This window comes from Amphiura filiformis, chromosome 6 (assembly GCF_039555335.1).
Source record: "Amphiura filiformis chromosome 6, Afil_fr2py, whole genome shotgun sequence".
Classification (NCBI taxonomy): domain Eukaryota; kingdom Metazoa; phylum Echinodermata; class Ophiuroidea; order Amphilepidida; family Amphiuridae; genus Amphiura; species Amphiura filiformis.
The window spans coordinates 27,602,062-27,619,198 of NC_092633.1; the positions used below are offsets into that span (position 1 = coordinate 27,602,062).

The window sequence follows — 17,137 nt, forward strand, 5'->3', positions numbered from 1 at the left end:
TTAACATGCTTAGTTTGAGTGATCATGGAAAAGCTTTCTTCTGCTGAAAGGGACAAGAAATTGAGCACTGTTAAATTATTATTTTAAAAGAAACTGCAAATCCGTAAGAGAAAAGGAAGTAAATTGTAAAAAAAACTTTTCAGAACAGTTGAACTAATAATATGACCATAAATCACGGTGTCATTGTTCTCAAAATTGTGTTGTTTGCTATAAATAAGGAAATTGTATTGGATTTATTTGATGAAAACACACTGTATGGTGTGATTTGCAGGTCAATAAACATAGAGCACGATTATTGCCTCGTCATTTTAAACCAGTCTCAAATAATTTTGGGGATTTTCTATTTTGCAATATGAAGGAAATTCTCTGCCGGATCTGAGGTTACACCCAAGTTGACAAATTCTGTCCACCTTGCAATGATGCAATGATTTCCAAATAATAATAAACCACCCCACATTAATGACTGACAAGAAGGTTCAGATTTTTTTCAACTGAATTTCAAGTTATAACAGAAATAACAGCTCAAATAGTTTGCTTTGGAGTAAAAAGTAAGGACAGGGAAAATGTGTGATGCGCAAAAATTGCGCATTTTAGGTCTGACTGCGAATTTAAAGGTTTGCCCAAAATAACAATTTTTCAAGTACTCATTTTCCAAAACCTGAAGTTTTTACTAAAATCACAGAATCCATAATGATCTGCCACGCAATCCATGTTAAAAAAATTATAAACAATTGGCTGTCGCAAAAATTTGCAAGAAAATCAAATTGCGCATTTTCAAAAACTGTTGTGCACATTTTACTCTCAAAAATAGCGCATTTTCCCAATGCTTAGAGTAAGGTGACCAGGCAGGCTTTAAAAAATTAAATTTCCTGGGAAGATGAGCCAATTTCCCAAATATGTAGCGATATTTCCCATATTTCTTCCATATCTTAATTTTGGGAGGTAAAATTTCAATCCAAATAGCAAACTTCCCTGCAAAGACCGGGGATAACAAGCCACAAGTCAAGTGTGACCCTGGCCTGGCCAGGGTTTACGTTTGTACTACAAATGAGTAAAGTGCTTTACCTCAATTACTCCTCTCTACCAGGTCAGGTGTATAAATGGGTACCGGCATTCTTCTAATACTGGGAAGGTACATGTAACCATGGTAACAGACTCGCTGTGGAGGAGGTGTAGAAATCTCCCTACAACAATATTTCATGGAGGAGTCAGATCCAATCGCCAATGAAAGAGAGATGTGCACTCCATTTATATAGGCCTACAGGTTTGCCTCCTTTACCTTACCCCCACCATCAATTACTGGCATTAAAAAGAACAAACAAATAAACTACTACTTGTAGCGCTAAATTATAAACGTAAAAGAAATGTGTAAGTTTTCAGCATTTTGCTCAGTGAGTTCTTTTACCAGAATTGCCTGTGAGTAGATACATTAGAGACTTCGAGTGCCAATTTACAGTGAAGAAATATTTTCAGAAACTGAAATGAGTCCCATGTAGGCTACAATGTACGTCAAAAGAAATGTAGATCATGTAGGCGTACATGTATATGTATTTTGCTGTTTTGGCACAAAAAAACATAAGAGTAAATTGGACAAATAATTCAGAGAGTGCAACCCCTGCAAATATATATTTGTTGAATATCTGAATTTTTGGTAAATTAAAACGTTGTTTAAAATAGGTCCTTCTCCAGATTGGGGTATTCCAGATTGATGCGTCATAAATTTATGAATGATTTCTATAAAACCATTTGGGTTTGTCTTGTTTACGTTTGTGATATGATAGATAGATGTTTACCCTAAGTACATGTATAAGAATGCACAATAAAGATAACATATGTACAAGGTCAGACTATTGAATATCCTGCTTGATTACCTCTTGTCCAATCAGCATATAGTTCATGGTTAGTCTACCAAATGAATTTAGGTATTTAGGAGTTTACTTCCTTCTTTGTATGGAATACCTACATGTAGAACTTGCGGAAAAATAACAATATTGTGACTCCGGTGGGTAAAATCCACCAGGATAAAAATAGACATTGGATTTCAATAGACATTGGATTTCAGCCTTTTCATATATCAGAAGCTATTCTACCTGTTCATAGGGACATACATGTAATCAGTACTGGAGACAAGTATCATATCAGGCACAGAGATAAAAGGTTACATGTGGGCTCTATACAATATATTTGACGTATTGAAACTAGCAGTGAGCTTGCCCAGGTTTTACCTGCTTTAGCGAGAGCCATTGTGATCTCAAACAAGGAAGTAGCTGCAGCATTACAGGCGTGTGAAGTTAATTGTGTGGGGCGTTGAGTTAAGACAACAATTTCATACCTACTATTTAAAGGAATATAACCGTTCTGTTCACCATGCCGAAGGAAAAACAGAAAAGTGGTTCGACAAAAGACAAAAAAGGTAATTAATGACATTGAATAAAGTTGGCATCCATTATGTGCTTTAAAGTTCTTTCCTCAAACTTGCTTTTCAACTTGGTGTCATAGTGTTGAAAACTGTCATGGATGGCTTGCAGTAGACAGTGAAATGTGACAAATGCTTGAGCTCAGTTGAGCCAAAAGATTTAATAATTATATTGCTACACATTTCTCAAGAAGAGTTTTTAATTTTTATAATTAGTACATGATGACGTTGATAATTAAAAGAGTCATCAGAATGCGGAATAAGGAGTAAAGTAAGCAGCATTTGGTAGTACTGCATGTATACAGAATAGACACGCCCAGTGTTGTTAGAGCTTACTTGTTACGGAAATGTTCACATGGATGATGTATGTGCAATGGACAGAGTAAATTAATCACAGTGTTGAATACCCAGGTTGACTAGTGAATCAATAAAGTGGAAGAATGTTGTACGACATATGTACATATTTTCATCACTCTGCAATGTATGCTGTGTTTGGTAGATACAGTTTGTCCACTCAGAAGTACAAAGTGACAACGCATGCGTATAGAACGTGTAAACAGTGCGCAGTGCTGCATCTCTGCTGAGGTATGCGTGCCTTCAAAGTCGGCACAATGTGTGCGTCCGCGTCGGTACTTTGTACTTCAGAGTAGACTGACTGTAGGCCTATTCAATAAAAATTCAACTAGATAGTTCATAGTATCTTAAATAAAGGCCCATTCAGTGATCCTAGCAAAAGTGTAAAAAAAAATGTGTATAAATTGCTAAAATGTGGTATATGAGGATATTTCTGGAAATCAGGAAATGCTCTGAGCATGTTTTCACATGCCGTATATGTTAGAATAATAATTGTCAAGCATGAATCACATGGATTTATTTTAAACAAACTCACACTAACCGTAAATGCAAATAAAAACGGCCGTCTCTCACCATGCGATATTCAAATTTCCCGGGCCCCGAAATTGCTTGTGGCAATGATGTCCCAGTAACATAATGAAGGCTGACGAAAATTGAGAACAAATAACCAGGCCCTTTCTGTTTAACACTTGAAATAAAACTACTGTGTCATCAAGAAACAAAGAATGAATAATTGTAGCTTAGGGAGAGGGGGAATTTTAGTTGAACCAGGGGGGGATTGTTAAGTTTTGAATGAAGAAAATTGGGAAAACAAGGGGGAATGCGAAAATTCTGAGAGGACGCGAGGGGGGAACGCGAAATTTTTTGTCGATATTTTTTCCAAAACGCCCATTCTCCCATGCCGTAAATAACGATCAGAGCTTTATGTGCTTTTTTTTTACATTTGTGTCTTGTAGAAAGCTGAATGTATTTGCCTTGTATTTGCCTGTGATGTAACATTATGCTTTAAAAGTACCTGTGGCTGATATCCAACTTCTTTCTGTCCCATTTTCACAGGTATAAAGCAGAGACCGGAGATCTCGTTACCAACCAGTTTTGAACACACAGTCCATGTAGGCTTTGATAGCATAACTGGAGAATTTACGGTAAGTTGGTGTCCTGGAAAACTGGGTATGTTTTTACCATAAATGCAGATCATATATAGAATATGTACTAGTAAGTAGTAGTCTCGGTACTTTAAGGTGGTATTGGAGGCATTTTGGAAGTGCTCTATTTATGTTTTAAACATATTAATTGAGTAGGGCAGAGAACACTGATGAATATGCCTTTTGTTTGAAGCTAATCGGACATAGGGTTTTCATAACATTTTTATTTAATAGAATATTGGTTTCAAACGTGGTCAAAGTGTTCCTAATGACTTACAGATAATTAATGCATAATTAATGAGCTAGCCGCCCTAATTTGCATAATTAATTAGCATTTATGCAAATTAGCTCATTAATTATGCAAATATGCAAATTAGGGGGCGACTTCACTATATAATACATTAGAACATATTAGAAACACTTTGACCAAGTTTCAGGGCAAAAGTATACAAAATAAAAGTACCATGAACATTTATGCATTGATTTTTAGCAAAATATTGGCAAAAATTACATATTAATGAGCCTTTACAGTCCTTTTAAAAAGTTTTAGCTCATTAATTATTGATTATTGATAAAAACAATAAGATACAAAGAAAATATAATTTGATTATGGAAACTGTATGTCCGATTTGCTTTAAACAAAAGGCATATAGATCAGTGTACTTAACCCTACTCAATTAATCTGTTTAAAACATGCTCAAAGCATTTCCTAATTTCTAGAAAATGCATCCAATACCACCTTAACTACTTCGATTCCAGAAAAATACAGCACTAATTTTCTTGAATTGAAAAAATATTATCCTGTTTTGCCAAATGAAACATAACTAAATCTTAATCCTTTAGTTAGTAAGGCAATAAAAGTCAGCTTTGAATAGTTTTGCAATTTGAGGGGAAATGCATGATTTCTTACAATTGTAGTCCCAAAATTCAAAGACTTGGCACAAATCTAAGCATCCAAAATTTTGAACATGAGTTGGCTCAAATTTAATATTTTATGTTAATTTTGATAATTGGTTATAAAAGATAAAGATATAAAAGATATAAAAAAAATGCTATTTTCAAAAATTAGAATGCATTATTATAGAAATTAGACTTAGTACAAGTCTGTAGGCTTGATTGTCACAGCATACAAATAAACCCTAAAAACACATGTTTTTATCCCTTATTTCCAACAATTGGCCATATAGAATTAAGGATTAGGATTTAGCTTGATGTTTCATTTGGCAAAGCAGGATAATAATTTTTGTATCCCAAAAAATTAGTGCTGTATTTTTCTGAAATAGGGAGTAATATGATACAACAAATGGAGAGAAAAATACTGAAATAGTGAAATTATGTTTAAAACTATTGTTGCATGAAAACTACTTCACAGTTTACATTTACTTTGAAAGGAGTCAATGAAATGATGTGATGCAGGCATAGAAATCTGATGTGAATCCGCTAATCAATTTGTACAAAGAAATAAAACGTCAACAGCGGTACAAATCCATATATATTCGCGGAAACATCCCAAACAAGGTCATGCATTGTTCCGTAAAACAAATTTAAAGGCATGTGCATTGATGTTTGTCATTTCATCTGCAACAAAATGGTATCTAGCCATTAACCTCATCAATTTTCATCAACAATGGAGTTATGTCTTTGTGGTGCTGATTTCTACATTAATGCAAAATGGGTAATGGACATACTTATTTGTGCCTTTTAAGATCTGTTCCTTGATCCTGTACATGTGTATGTTGTACCTCAACTGTCCTAGTTCCATTGGCAAATACCAATTTAAATAGATTATATTGATCATGAAGTTCATGAAGTGATGGAGTTCATATAGTGTACACAGGATACCATGTTGGTTTCTGTATTGATCATTATGATCTTAAAAATGCTCATCTGTCATGATGTATTTATTTTTATCCTAATAAGTTGTACATACCAGGCCCAAGGCACTCTGTTTCCACTCTGCACAGGGCCCTTGAGTGGGCCCTTTGCCCCACTAATGAGGGGCTTTGAGCTGAGCACTATGGCTTGAAAAGTGAGGAATTGTTGGTGTTTGGAAGTAAATTCTGGTATTTGGAGGAAATCGTGTCTTTTTTGTATATAAAAACATGCTATAAATTGTGCGAAATTTAGCTTGCTTCCAGTGAAATTAACATTTTTTCAAGCCCTGCTAAGCACTCTCTTACTCTAAAAGGTTGGGGTATGGGCTTCAGATAAAGGGTGCCATGGTAAAAAGGATGGGGCAAAATTAACAAGAGTGGAAGTCTGTCCCCACTTCCTGGAAGTCTGACCCCTATCCATGGGTCATATTTTGAGCTCTTATTGTTCAATTGGAAAATGAGACAATTTTGGCTCATAAGACGTGATCGGTCCAAGATCCTTTCCTATCATAGCAATGTAGGGGCCTATTTGGTATTGTATCAGAAGGATTGCAGTGCAAATGGTGTTTGTGATCATATAAAAAAAAGTTGACTTCCTGAATTGCCAAGGAAGCGATAGGATTTGACCGTTACTGCAACCCAATGCACTACAATGTATGAATGCAGTACTACTTCTACCACCTGTACATAATATGTAGAACCAAATTTTATTCCCTTTTTCATACATTAGAGGTTTTTTCCTCTGAATATAAAGATGGGGACAACATTTTAGGGAGGCTTTTTAAAAAGTTTCAGTATGTAGATGTAGCTCATTGGAGGACAAAATAAAAGATTGCTTTTTAAATTGCTGCTTAGTGAGGTTAAAAGTAAAACATCCTAGATGCATGGATATAAATTTATTCATTAATGCATTGAGTAGAGTCAGTCCACATAGAAGTACAAACCAAATCTGTGGCATCGGGGGTCGCGTTCGGCAAGCACAAATTGCAGAGCAGTTGGCATGCCAAAGAAGCATTTCACTGAAATAATTATTCTCATACCTCCAGTTTCCGAGGTCTATTTACTTTGTACTTCTTTGTGGACAGACTATAGCAACTAGGATTTGTGAAGCATATTTTGCACGTACATATACACTACATAGTGGTAATCCATCAATTCGCAACTTATTTATAAATTAGTCTAATGAAAAATCAATGGGCTGTGTAAAATGTCTAACACTTACATAATGATGCCTCAATTTCTTGGTCCATTTCCAAATTGACTCATCATCATTTAAGCGTTCATGTTCAGAAGGATATGTGTTGGTAAGTCAGACTTGATACAGTAAACAGTATGTGTTTGTGTCAATAAATCAATCAACCTGTCGTGTATGTACATGTATGTTGCGATGATTGGAAATGGATGTTATAATCTGTCACTTCTGCATACTGTTTTTAGTTGTCTATCAGTTTGCGATGATTTGTCAGACTTTGAAGTTCAAGTTTGTGACAGCATATAAAATTGAATACAGTATAAAATTTATTTTATTGGTTGGTGTCTTTTGACAAAATCACACTTTCTGGCTCTCCTGTCACAAATCTGACATTATTGTGGTCTGTGGATTATGTTGCTTCCATTTCAGTTCATGTTTTAGGTTTTTGTTGGAAATGTTGGTTTTTATTTTATTTTTTCATAATAAAGGATCTTTTCATAGATAATTTTTAAAATATCTATAACACTTCATATACATTTGTAGATCCAATCTGGTGCATTATTACCTAATACACAAAGCTTGCAAGAATGGGAATGTTTCAGTTTTAAATAATTATAACAAACCATACATCATATCTAGTTCATAGTTCCAAATTATTTTGCTTGATTGTGTCAATTTCTAGAGGCTTGCATCACATGATTTGCAACATCCTTATTTTTCCATGATAGTCAATATTGTTAACTTTGATATTGAGAGCAGTACATTGGTAGTGCCATAAGGGAGAACATAAATATTTAGGGAGTCCATGATATTGCATGGGGCTTTGAGACATGAAAATGTAATGCCGTAAAACAGTACAAATGTCAGGAGTTGTGCAATAATTATTTGTCCCTCCCCAAACATTTCAAAAGGACCTGCCAAAATATCCTTTCCCCACTCTTGGCATGCCAAAAATTCTTGCCCCCCCTTTGCACATGATAAATATTTTGCAAATCCTAAATGGTCTAGATATAATATGAGCGTAGCACCGAGGGAGCAGGAAATTTCACACATCTCTGTACTGTACTTTTAGAGCATTTTTATTTAAAAGGTGTCCCATAAATACATGTACCAAAATCTCTTGCCCCCTTTTACTTGCCAAAAATTGCCCCCCCCCCCTTTTGCCCTACCAAAAATTGCCCAGCCCCACCCCTGCTTTTTTGGCCCAACCAGGGGGTAAATAATAATTGCACAGCCTCTTATTTGCAACATTTACTATATCATTTTTTTTATTATTATATTGAATGATGTGATCAGCCCATCAGGGATTGGAAAAGTGAGTCATCCGCTTAAATTAATTTACAAAACTTAATTTACATTGTATGGATTGAGTGGAAAATCTGAGATGTTGCTCCCATGTGACTGTCATTACATCATGATACTTTCATCCAGTCTTGCGTGGTGTTATCAAAATATTATGTACTTTCATGATATTGGTGTACATGTATGTGATCTTTCAGTTGGGTTAGTTCACTGATTTGTTTTAAATTATGTTTAGATACTACAATGTAGCTAGTTTTACAATCAGTCTGATTTGAGCTTATTTGAACTTTTGTTGATATATTAAAAAAGCATTGAACATGGTGCTCTCCTATCTGAACACACACACCCACACTGATTAAGCATGTACTCTCTGTAATTGTATGCATTATTTTATGTCTTTTCAATATGTGGTCTTCCATGGTCTTTTAGCTATCAGAATCAGAATGTTCAATCAATTTATACACAAATTACTTCACATGAAAGCCATAATTCTTTAACATAATTTAGTATTTGCTGTGTGTTCAAACAACAGTCCATGGAAGAAAAGAACAGGGGTGTTGATATGAGTCATGTGTACTATGATACTTGACATACCCCCTACTGGATGGTACACTATATAATATTTCGGCCAAACGCACACACCATCAAACCCCAGTCAGTGAGATTTATCCATGATATTAACTCATTTCTCCTTGTTGGTAACATGTACATGTTAAGTTAACCCCATTGTTCTGGTATGACACATACAGATGGTTGATTGAGCATTGTCAATGCCACATACCTATACCCTCCTGTACATGAGACATTAAATAGTGGGTTGACAACAATGACAAATGTAATTCTTTATTTTTTAACTTCAGACTTGTTCTGTCCAAAGAAATGCTTTTAACAGCTATACACTTTTTCCATTGTTTAATGGCAATAACATTATCAAATTCTGCTCATACACGATTCATGACTTCCAATTTATTGTTATTGTTTGTCTTTCTCCAGGGTATGCCCGATCACTGGGCGAGATTACTTTCAACATCAGACATCTCCAAGACAGAGCAAAAGAAGAACCCACAAGCCGTACTTGATGCCTTGAAATTCTACGATGACTCTACCTCAAGATCACTCGGTGGAGACAAATTCATGCAACAACATAAAGTTATATTATCAAGTACGTATCTATACATGGCATCACATAGTTGTACCATATTCCAACTTGCTCATAAAGCTCTCACCTAATTGGTAATTATGTACTCAGGTACCCGATTGAATTTTCGGGCAGGAATCCGGGTAACTGAAAAACACAATTTATTTTTACAAAAATTGAAAAAAAAAAGTTATAGACCCTACAATTATTTGTTATTCAGGGTTGGAAACCAGAAAAATCACTGCTACTAAAAAAAAATAGCTAATTATTTTTTACAAAGCTGGATAAAGTTATACATTTTAATTACTTTTGCTTCTATTGAACAGCCAGATACACATTGAATTAGTATGCATTATTAGCAGTATTTCCTGGTTTCCAACCTCAAATAACAAGTAATTTAAATCTAAGTGGGACAAAACATGTCCCACTTTGAGTGACCTGGCAATCATCTGCATATAAGCCTGTTTTTTATGATTTTAAATGACTTTAAGAACTCTTTCTAGGTCTTATACCAGTTAAGATTTTTATGCCTCCACCGGAGGTATTATGTTTCCTGGTTGTCCGTCCGTCCATCCATCCATCCATCCATCCATCCGTCCATCTGTCCGTCCGTCCGTCCGAGCTTGCGGGTCCAATTTCTCGGAACTGGTAAGATGGAAAGTGATGCAATTTGGTGGAGGGATGGTCATTGACGGTCTTCACATTCCAGTAGGTTTGGTTAGTGGTTCAAGGTCACTCAAGGTCATCTAGGGGTCATCTGAGGTCAAATTAGCAAAAACCGTCATATGGGCCAACTGGTAAGATGTATAGTGATGCAATTTGGTGGAGGGATGGTCATTGGCGGTCTTCAAATGCCAGTAGGTGTGGTTAGTGGGTCAAGGTCACCCAATGTCATCTAGGGGTCATCTGAGGTCAAATTAGCAAAAACCGTCATATGGGCATGAGTACTGTAAACATGGGCATGAACCATGGTGGGTACTGTAAACATTTAGAACCAAATTTTTTGAAGGTCATTTTGGGGTCATCCAAGGTCACCCACGGGTCATCTGAGGTCAAATAACTTAAAACTGTCGTATGGGCATGAAACTTGGTGGGTACAATAAACATTTACAGTCAAATTTTTGGACGGCCATTTTGGGGTCACCAGGGGTCATCTGAGGTCAAATAACTTAAAACTGTCGAATGGGCATGAAACTTGGTGGGTACAGTCAACATTTAAAGTTTAATTTTTGGAAGGTCATTTCGGGGTCATCCAAGGTCATCCAGGGGTCAGCTGAGGTCAAATTAGTAAATACTGTCATATGGGCATGATACTTGGTGGGTACATTCAACATTTAGAGCCAAATTTTTGGAAGGTCATTTCGGGGTCACCAGGGGTCATCTGAGGTCAATTTAGTAAAAACTTGGTGGGTACATTCAACATTTAGAGCAACATTTTGGAAGGTCATTTCAGGTTGAAATTGCACCAGTTCAAATGATACGCCTCAAGGTGGAGGCATTGTGGCCGACGCTTTGCGTCGAGAACCGCGCAAGTCGAGAACCGCTCTAGTTTTCAATAGAAATTACATTACTTTATCTCAGATTTCACATGATTTATTCAAGATTTTACATCAGCAATATTTTGCATTTGAGTTTGTTTAATGTTTTTTTTATTTCTTAATTGCAATTGCCAACTCTTAGGCAATGTGTTGAGCTATTTTGGTTTACTTTATATTAGGGGATGGTATTTGGTTGGGGAAAACAAAAATTAAAAAAATCTGATTTAGATTAAAATCTGATTTCGTTAAGAGTTGTCATGACAAGAGCTCATATAAGTTTCATCTCTGTCTGGTACCTTTGTGATTATTCTTTTTTTTTCCTTACAGCAGCCAAAACCACCTCATTGGAAGATTCCTTTGATCAACAAGCATCAATATCACCACATCCGGTAAGTTTATTCAATATACGAATAAGTTTATTCAATATACGAATAAGTTTATTCAATATACGAATAAGTTTATTCAATATACGAATCGAAAAGCTACACTCAAATGCTACTGATACACACCTGTCAGTACAGTCAACCACACACTGGCATGTATGTGGATACTAAGGTACTGGTCTGAAAATACTTATACCCCCACAAAGGATAAAAAAGTGCATGTTTAAATGAATTTGTAGGAGAATACCATATCAAAGTGTCAGTGCCGTACTTTGCAGGAAGAGGTAGTGATATGTACCAGGGATTAATTTCACTAATAGTTGCGACAAATCCTTTTACCCATCATAATTCTAACATGTAAAGGAGTTATGAATGATGGACTTTACAAATATTAATGAAATTGACCTGTGTGCTGTATGCCATATCATGCATAGTATGAGAAAAAATATTTTGGTTTTTGTTTTCATTCAGCATAAATTTGAATTGCGTACATGTGTTACATTAATATCATTGTGTTCATACAAGCTGGATCAAAATGTTTGGTAACCATGATCAATTCTGATATTAATTGAAAGGCATGCCTCTTTGATATGCAACATTGGATAACCTTGATATAACCACAAATTACAGTTTTGTGGATTCTGAATAAATGAGATGGATCTAATGTTGCATTTTGATCGTGCAGTCATGTCCATAATCACTAGGAACTAATGGGTACCAATCATTTTGATACAGCCTGTATTAAGGAAGGCTGTTTGCATGTATTATGACCATACATGCAGGTGAGCTGTGAACTTAACCTCTATGCAACATAGACCACCTTTCTCACTTTAAACAGTCTAAATATACAGAGCTAACTTACAATATGTTGATGTGTATTTCTATTGATTATAGTACAAACAAATGTCTCATACGCCGTCGCAAGATGGAGATGATGACAACGAGGATGAACCCCCACCAGCCATTGCACCAAGACCAGACCACACAAAATCTAAAGTAAGTAACTAAACTATTGTTTTTAAAAGTCTTGTGGACCATGAGTTTGTATACTTGCAGTGGCTTCTGCATCAACAGCATGATATGGTAAAGAATGTCAAAGAGAGCAGAAGCCTCTCAGGTTTGGCTTTTGTTTCTCCAGTTTTCTTCTAGCATCTACACCCTTTATTAGGGTTCTTTCAATCCTTTTTGCCTAGTACATAGACTGCATAATACAGAAGCAAGGTTCTACAGCTAATTCAATCATGCCATGAAACAAAGGCTCCTTAGTCACTGAACAAACCTTTGCTGAGAACTGAAAATATGACCTTTTCTTTCAATTCTTTCTTTAATGTTTTTCTTTTAATGGAATAATAAGAATACCATGTACCCTGCTACCTGCATGGAATTAGTGTTTGCAACTGAACATTTTGTACCTCATATGATGAATAGTTACTTCTTACAAGTCCTTGTATACAAGTTGATAACCAATTATACAGCAGCACACAAAATTGGAAGTAGATTTAGTCTCAATCTACCACAATTATGTTACATCAATACATACATTTTGCCATTTCTAAGTGGTACATCAGCTATAAACAAACCAATTCAAACCAGAAACTTCTGAATGACTTTACGTTTGAAATTATCATTCATGCCCTCTGCATAATCATAATTTAATTGAATTATTAGTGGATTTTGTGACTCTCAACTTCCTGCTTCCAGCATAAAACATTATCTTTACAACAGTTTTTTAATGATTAACATTAATTGGTGTTGTTTCTTTTCAGTATTATTCAAGAATTGAGCCTGACCCACCTGCAAGCACTCCATCAAATCAAGCTGCTACTACAGATCAAATTAGAAGAGATAAACAAAAGAAAAAGAAGATGAGTGATGAAGAAATACTAGAAAGGCTAAGTAAGTAAACATGTGAGGATCATTCAAAAAAGTTCTGCCTCCACTCTCATATCTCAGCTTCTGCAAATATATAGTAGCCCTTTCATATTTTCCATTATAACCGAGGGTTTTATCTAGCTTGTGCGGAAATTTAGTTTTTTATGTCTTTTTCATTTTAAAATGACTATACAAAGGGTCAGTTGCACAGGCTACATATCCCTCGTTTACCTGCTCCAAGAATTTTGTGACCACTTCACCACTGCCACTGCTCTGGACAAGTGTCTGGACTTTTATTCCAAGGAACATGTCAAGTTGTGGGAGAAGATTGCCTTTCACACCCAGTGTCTGTAATTTCTTAGTGCTTGCTGATGCCGCTGAAACACTATGTTTCAAACATAATGTCAGAAAGTCTATAAGTAGTTGCTTTTGGCAGTCATATAACAGGTGAACCATTGATTGGTCTCTCTTTTTCAAATGTCTTCACATATTTGTTAAGTAGGGGCAGAACACTGGAGTAAAACTTCAAAACCAACAGGGTGTATGTTTGATTGTAGAAAAGATGCTAAATAACCCTGAGAATATACACAGATACTAAATAGCCCTCTTCTTTCTGGCTTTCTCAACAATAGTAAGTTTCTTTGCCTGCAATGCCTGCAAAATTAAAATCATACATAGACAATGCTTTCTATTTAAAACAGAAAACAAATGCAGCAATTTTTAAATCAAGATACAGACAAATAAATATCAGCAACAAAAACATACATAAGAAAATTAGCAACTTGGGAGCTCAGAACTGTGCAATACACTATGCTAGGAATGAAGGATATCTGTATATAGCATGCTTGGTTACTGATCAAGTTGATGATGATTATAGATGGATTTACAAAATGGCTTCGATTGGATCAGATTGTGTCTCATCAGATATTTTGCAGAATCACTCATCATGATAGAAATGAACGTCTGCTAAGTATCATGTCTTTTTTGTCTTTGATAGGATCAATAGTAAGTGTTGGTGATTTCAACAATAAATATACAAGATTTGAGAAGATTGGTCAAGGAGCATCAGGCGTCGTCTACACAGCAATTGAAGTGGCAACAGGCCAAGAGGTAAGCCTCGAATGTAGGGCCGATTCCTTTAATTTTAAAAAGCAATGAAAATAAGCTAACATATGTGTACCAGACAGACAGAATCTTTCATGTGTACTACTCCCTGCATGTAGCTAAGCTGTTCCATAATTTATTACACCCAAGACTGTAATGACCAACTTTACATGAATACTGACGTGAGTTCTACAAAATTCATCAATAGAACTCAATATATGATTTTCTTAAGTGGGCAACAATATACACGATTTTGGAGCATAACTAAAAACCTGTCAGGACCCTTAAGTTGATTTAAAGTGTGAAGTGTAGACTGATATATTACACATTATATGTGTGGTACTTTTGTGTCTAACATTTTGTCCTTCACCAGAAAATACAGCCATTTATGAAATTGATGCAGAAAATAAAATTGCATTTTTTACAAAGATTTCTGCATCAAACGACTATATTTTCTGGTGAAGGTCAAATGTTGTTACATTTAATGTGTAACTTATTAGTCTATGTTTCACATTTTAAATCAGCTTAAATAAGGAGCAGGCCTTCATTTTTGACAATTGCAGGAGCTCTATTAATCACTATCCTGAGTTTACTAAGGTGCTCAACAAAGAGCTCAATCTTTTAATATCTGTATTAAAACATAGGGATTCAAGTAGTAAGGAGCTCTGTAAATCATACACCTGAAATGTTGTTAAGGAGAGCTGTAGGAGCTCTGGTGCAATTGAGCTCCTCAAAAATTTAAATTTTTAAACGTTTTTAAATTATGCACAAATTTTACTGATTTTGTGCCAAGCATATAGAAGGGAATACATACATATTCTACTAACATTTGCACTCTATTAGGAGAGATGGGAAATATGATGGTAATCATTTGGATATTTCTTTTTAAAATGGAATATCTTTCTTCCTCCCTGCTACTAGGTTGCCATAAAACAGATGAATCTTCAGCAACAACCCAAGAAGGAGCTTATCATCAACGAAATCCTTGTCATGCGAGAGAATAAGAACCCAAATATTGTCAACTTTGTGGACAGCTATCTAGTTACAGATGAATTATGGGTAAGTTCTTTCTTCACACTTTGTTTTTGCAATGCTGTTTAAACATTATCAACATTTCTAACATCTCACCATAGGTTTTTACACCAAGAGAAAGGTACTCTAAATCATTTTAATTATTAGCCCTAATATGATGCCGTCATCATCAAAATGTTATTGGAATTTCCTGTTATTATCTCATGCATGAAAAATCAGTTTCAGCAAAAGTATGTTCTTCTTTAATATGAAGCCGTTGTTTATCATTTTGTTTGAACCTTATGTATGGTTTTCAATATATCACAGTTGATATCATTCGTCAATGCATTTAGCAACTGTATATTTGGTAGGTTTCGGAAGTATCTGCTGAGACACTTTAGAGCAACTTCTTTGTTCATCTTCTGTCCTGTTTTGTTCCATCTTTCCTTTCCTTTTAGCATTGGGTTAATACCCCTGTATTTCCATTCATTAAGCCATTTTCCATTCATTGAGGTATGCTTAACCTTAACTCTACAAAATCTTACAAAGCAAAAGCACTGCACATGCATGCGTCCATCCCATGTGATGCCATGGTACATACGCACGCTTTTGTTGGCCAGGCCATCGAAAAACATGTTGCTACCGGTAGGTTGTGAAAATGGCCATTGTTTACCATCATGAGGAGCTTTCCAAAGTTTCAAACATAAAGAATAATTTCTTATTCATTTTCAATGTATTTCATTGTATTTCTGCTTTCATACCGGCATGCATGGTGACTCAAATCTAGATTTCAAAAGCAACACTGTAACTCCCATCAAAGTGGTTGTGACCTCTCGGTTGTGCCCTAGCAGTAATCTAGGTGTCATCTTATACAAACCTAGCTTTGCGTCATTTCAGCTCGTAAGGCAATATAGCCAATCTTTACTCACCATAGTGTTTTCTTTATTTAGACATTGGGTGCTATACATAGCTTCCTAGGATTATGTTGGATTTATTACTTGCTTGTGTAAGCTTGTTAGCATCTAAAGTGGAATGATACTAGCCGTGATATTAATCAGTCTTGTTAGTACTGCGTCATAGTGCATTTGGGCTGTAGAGATACGAGTAATGCTTGTGGTGGTCCCTGGAGAGGATCAAAGTTAACCAGGCAAAATAAACTTGACACGTTATTGGACACGCCAAGTTGAGAACAGGTTCCCTGTGTTTGCTTCGCTAGGATTGTACTATGTGTTTGTAGTGTAAGGAAATATGATTCAGAATGCTAGAAATTTAGGTACATTCAGTGATTTGCAATTTGTGACTGAACTGGGGGGAAAGGTGAAACATTTGTGACCTATATATCATCGTTGGCAGGAAAACCTATGTGCTTGTGGCCCCTGAACATGTTTAGAACAAAATTGCCAACGGATAAACGTACGAAGTTTTGCTTTAAACATGTTCAGGGGCCAAAGACACATCACAGGTTTTTCCTGCCCAACGACGATACAAAGAGCAGCTCATGAGCCAGACACCAGCTCCAATACTTAAAAAAGATAGTTAAATGGAGTTTAAAAAGAACATATTTTTAGGTTTTCATTTTTGAAGCAAGTTTGATAGTCATTAAGGTCATGTTTTGTATACTGGGCATCTAAAAAGGGTGGCTTTGTTGCATTCTTACTCATCAAGACGTGTTTACATACTATTTTTTTCCTTAGACATTGGTCTTTCAATTTCTGAAACAAAAATTTGTACTAATTACTGTAACTCGTTAAGTCTAATTAGTCAGGGGTGGCTTATGTGGCGGAGGATCACAATGCTGTACAATGGTG

The 17,137-nt window shown here is 35.6% G+C and overlaps 1 protein-coding gene across 3 annotated transcripts in view; it reads left to right on the forward strand.

The window, feature by feature from the left end:
• Positions 1-17,137, forward strand: part of LOC140155207 (serine/threonine-protein kinase PAK 3-like) — a 40,474-nt gene that overhangs the window by 14,548 nt on the left and 8,789 nt on the right. Inside the window, exons 1-8 of one of the 3 annotated variants that reach the window (XM_072177950.1) lie at positions 1,981-2,413; positions 3,827-3,915; positions 9,277-9,445; positions 11,287-11,348; positions 12,237-12,338; positions 13,109-13,238; positions 14,212-14,324; positions 15,240-15,377. In XM_072177950.1, the coding sequence (XP_072034051.1) occupies positions 2,368-2,413; positions 3,827-3,915; positions 9,277-9,445; positions 11,287-11,348; positions 12,237-12,338; positions 13,109-13,238; positions 14,212-14,324; positions 15,240-15,377 (849 nt within the window). In that variant the 5' untranslated portion in view covers positions 1,981-2,367. Of the gene's footprint in view, positions 1-1,980; positions 2,414-3,826; positions 3,916-9,276; positions 9,446-11,286; positions 11,349-12,236; positions 12,339-13,108; positions 13,239-14,211; positions 14,325-15,239; positions 15,378-17,137 lie in introns of those variants that run through there. The other 2 variants (XM_072177948.1, XM_072177949.1) reach the window with 2 other exon arrangements.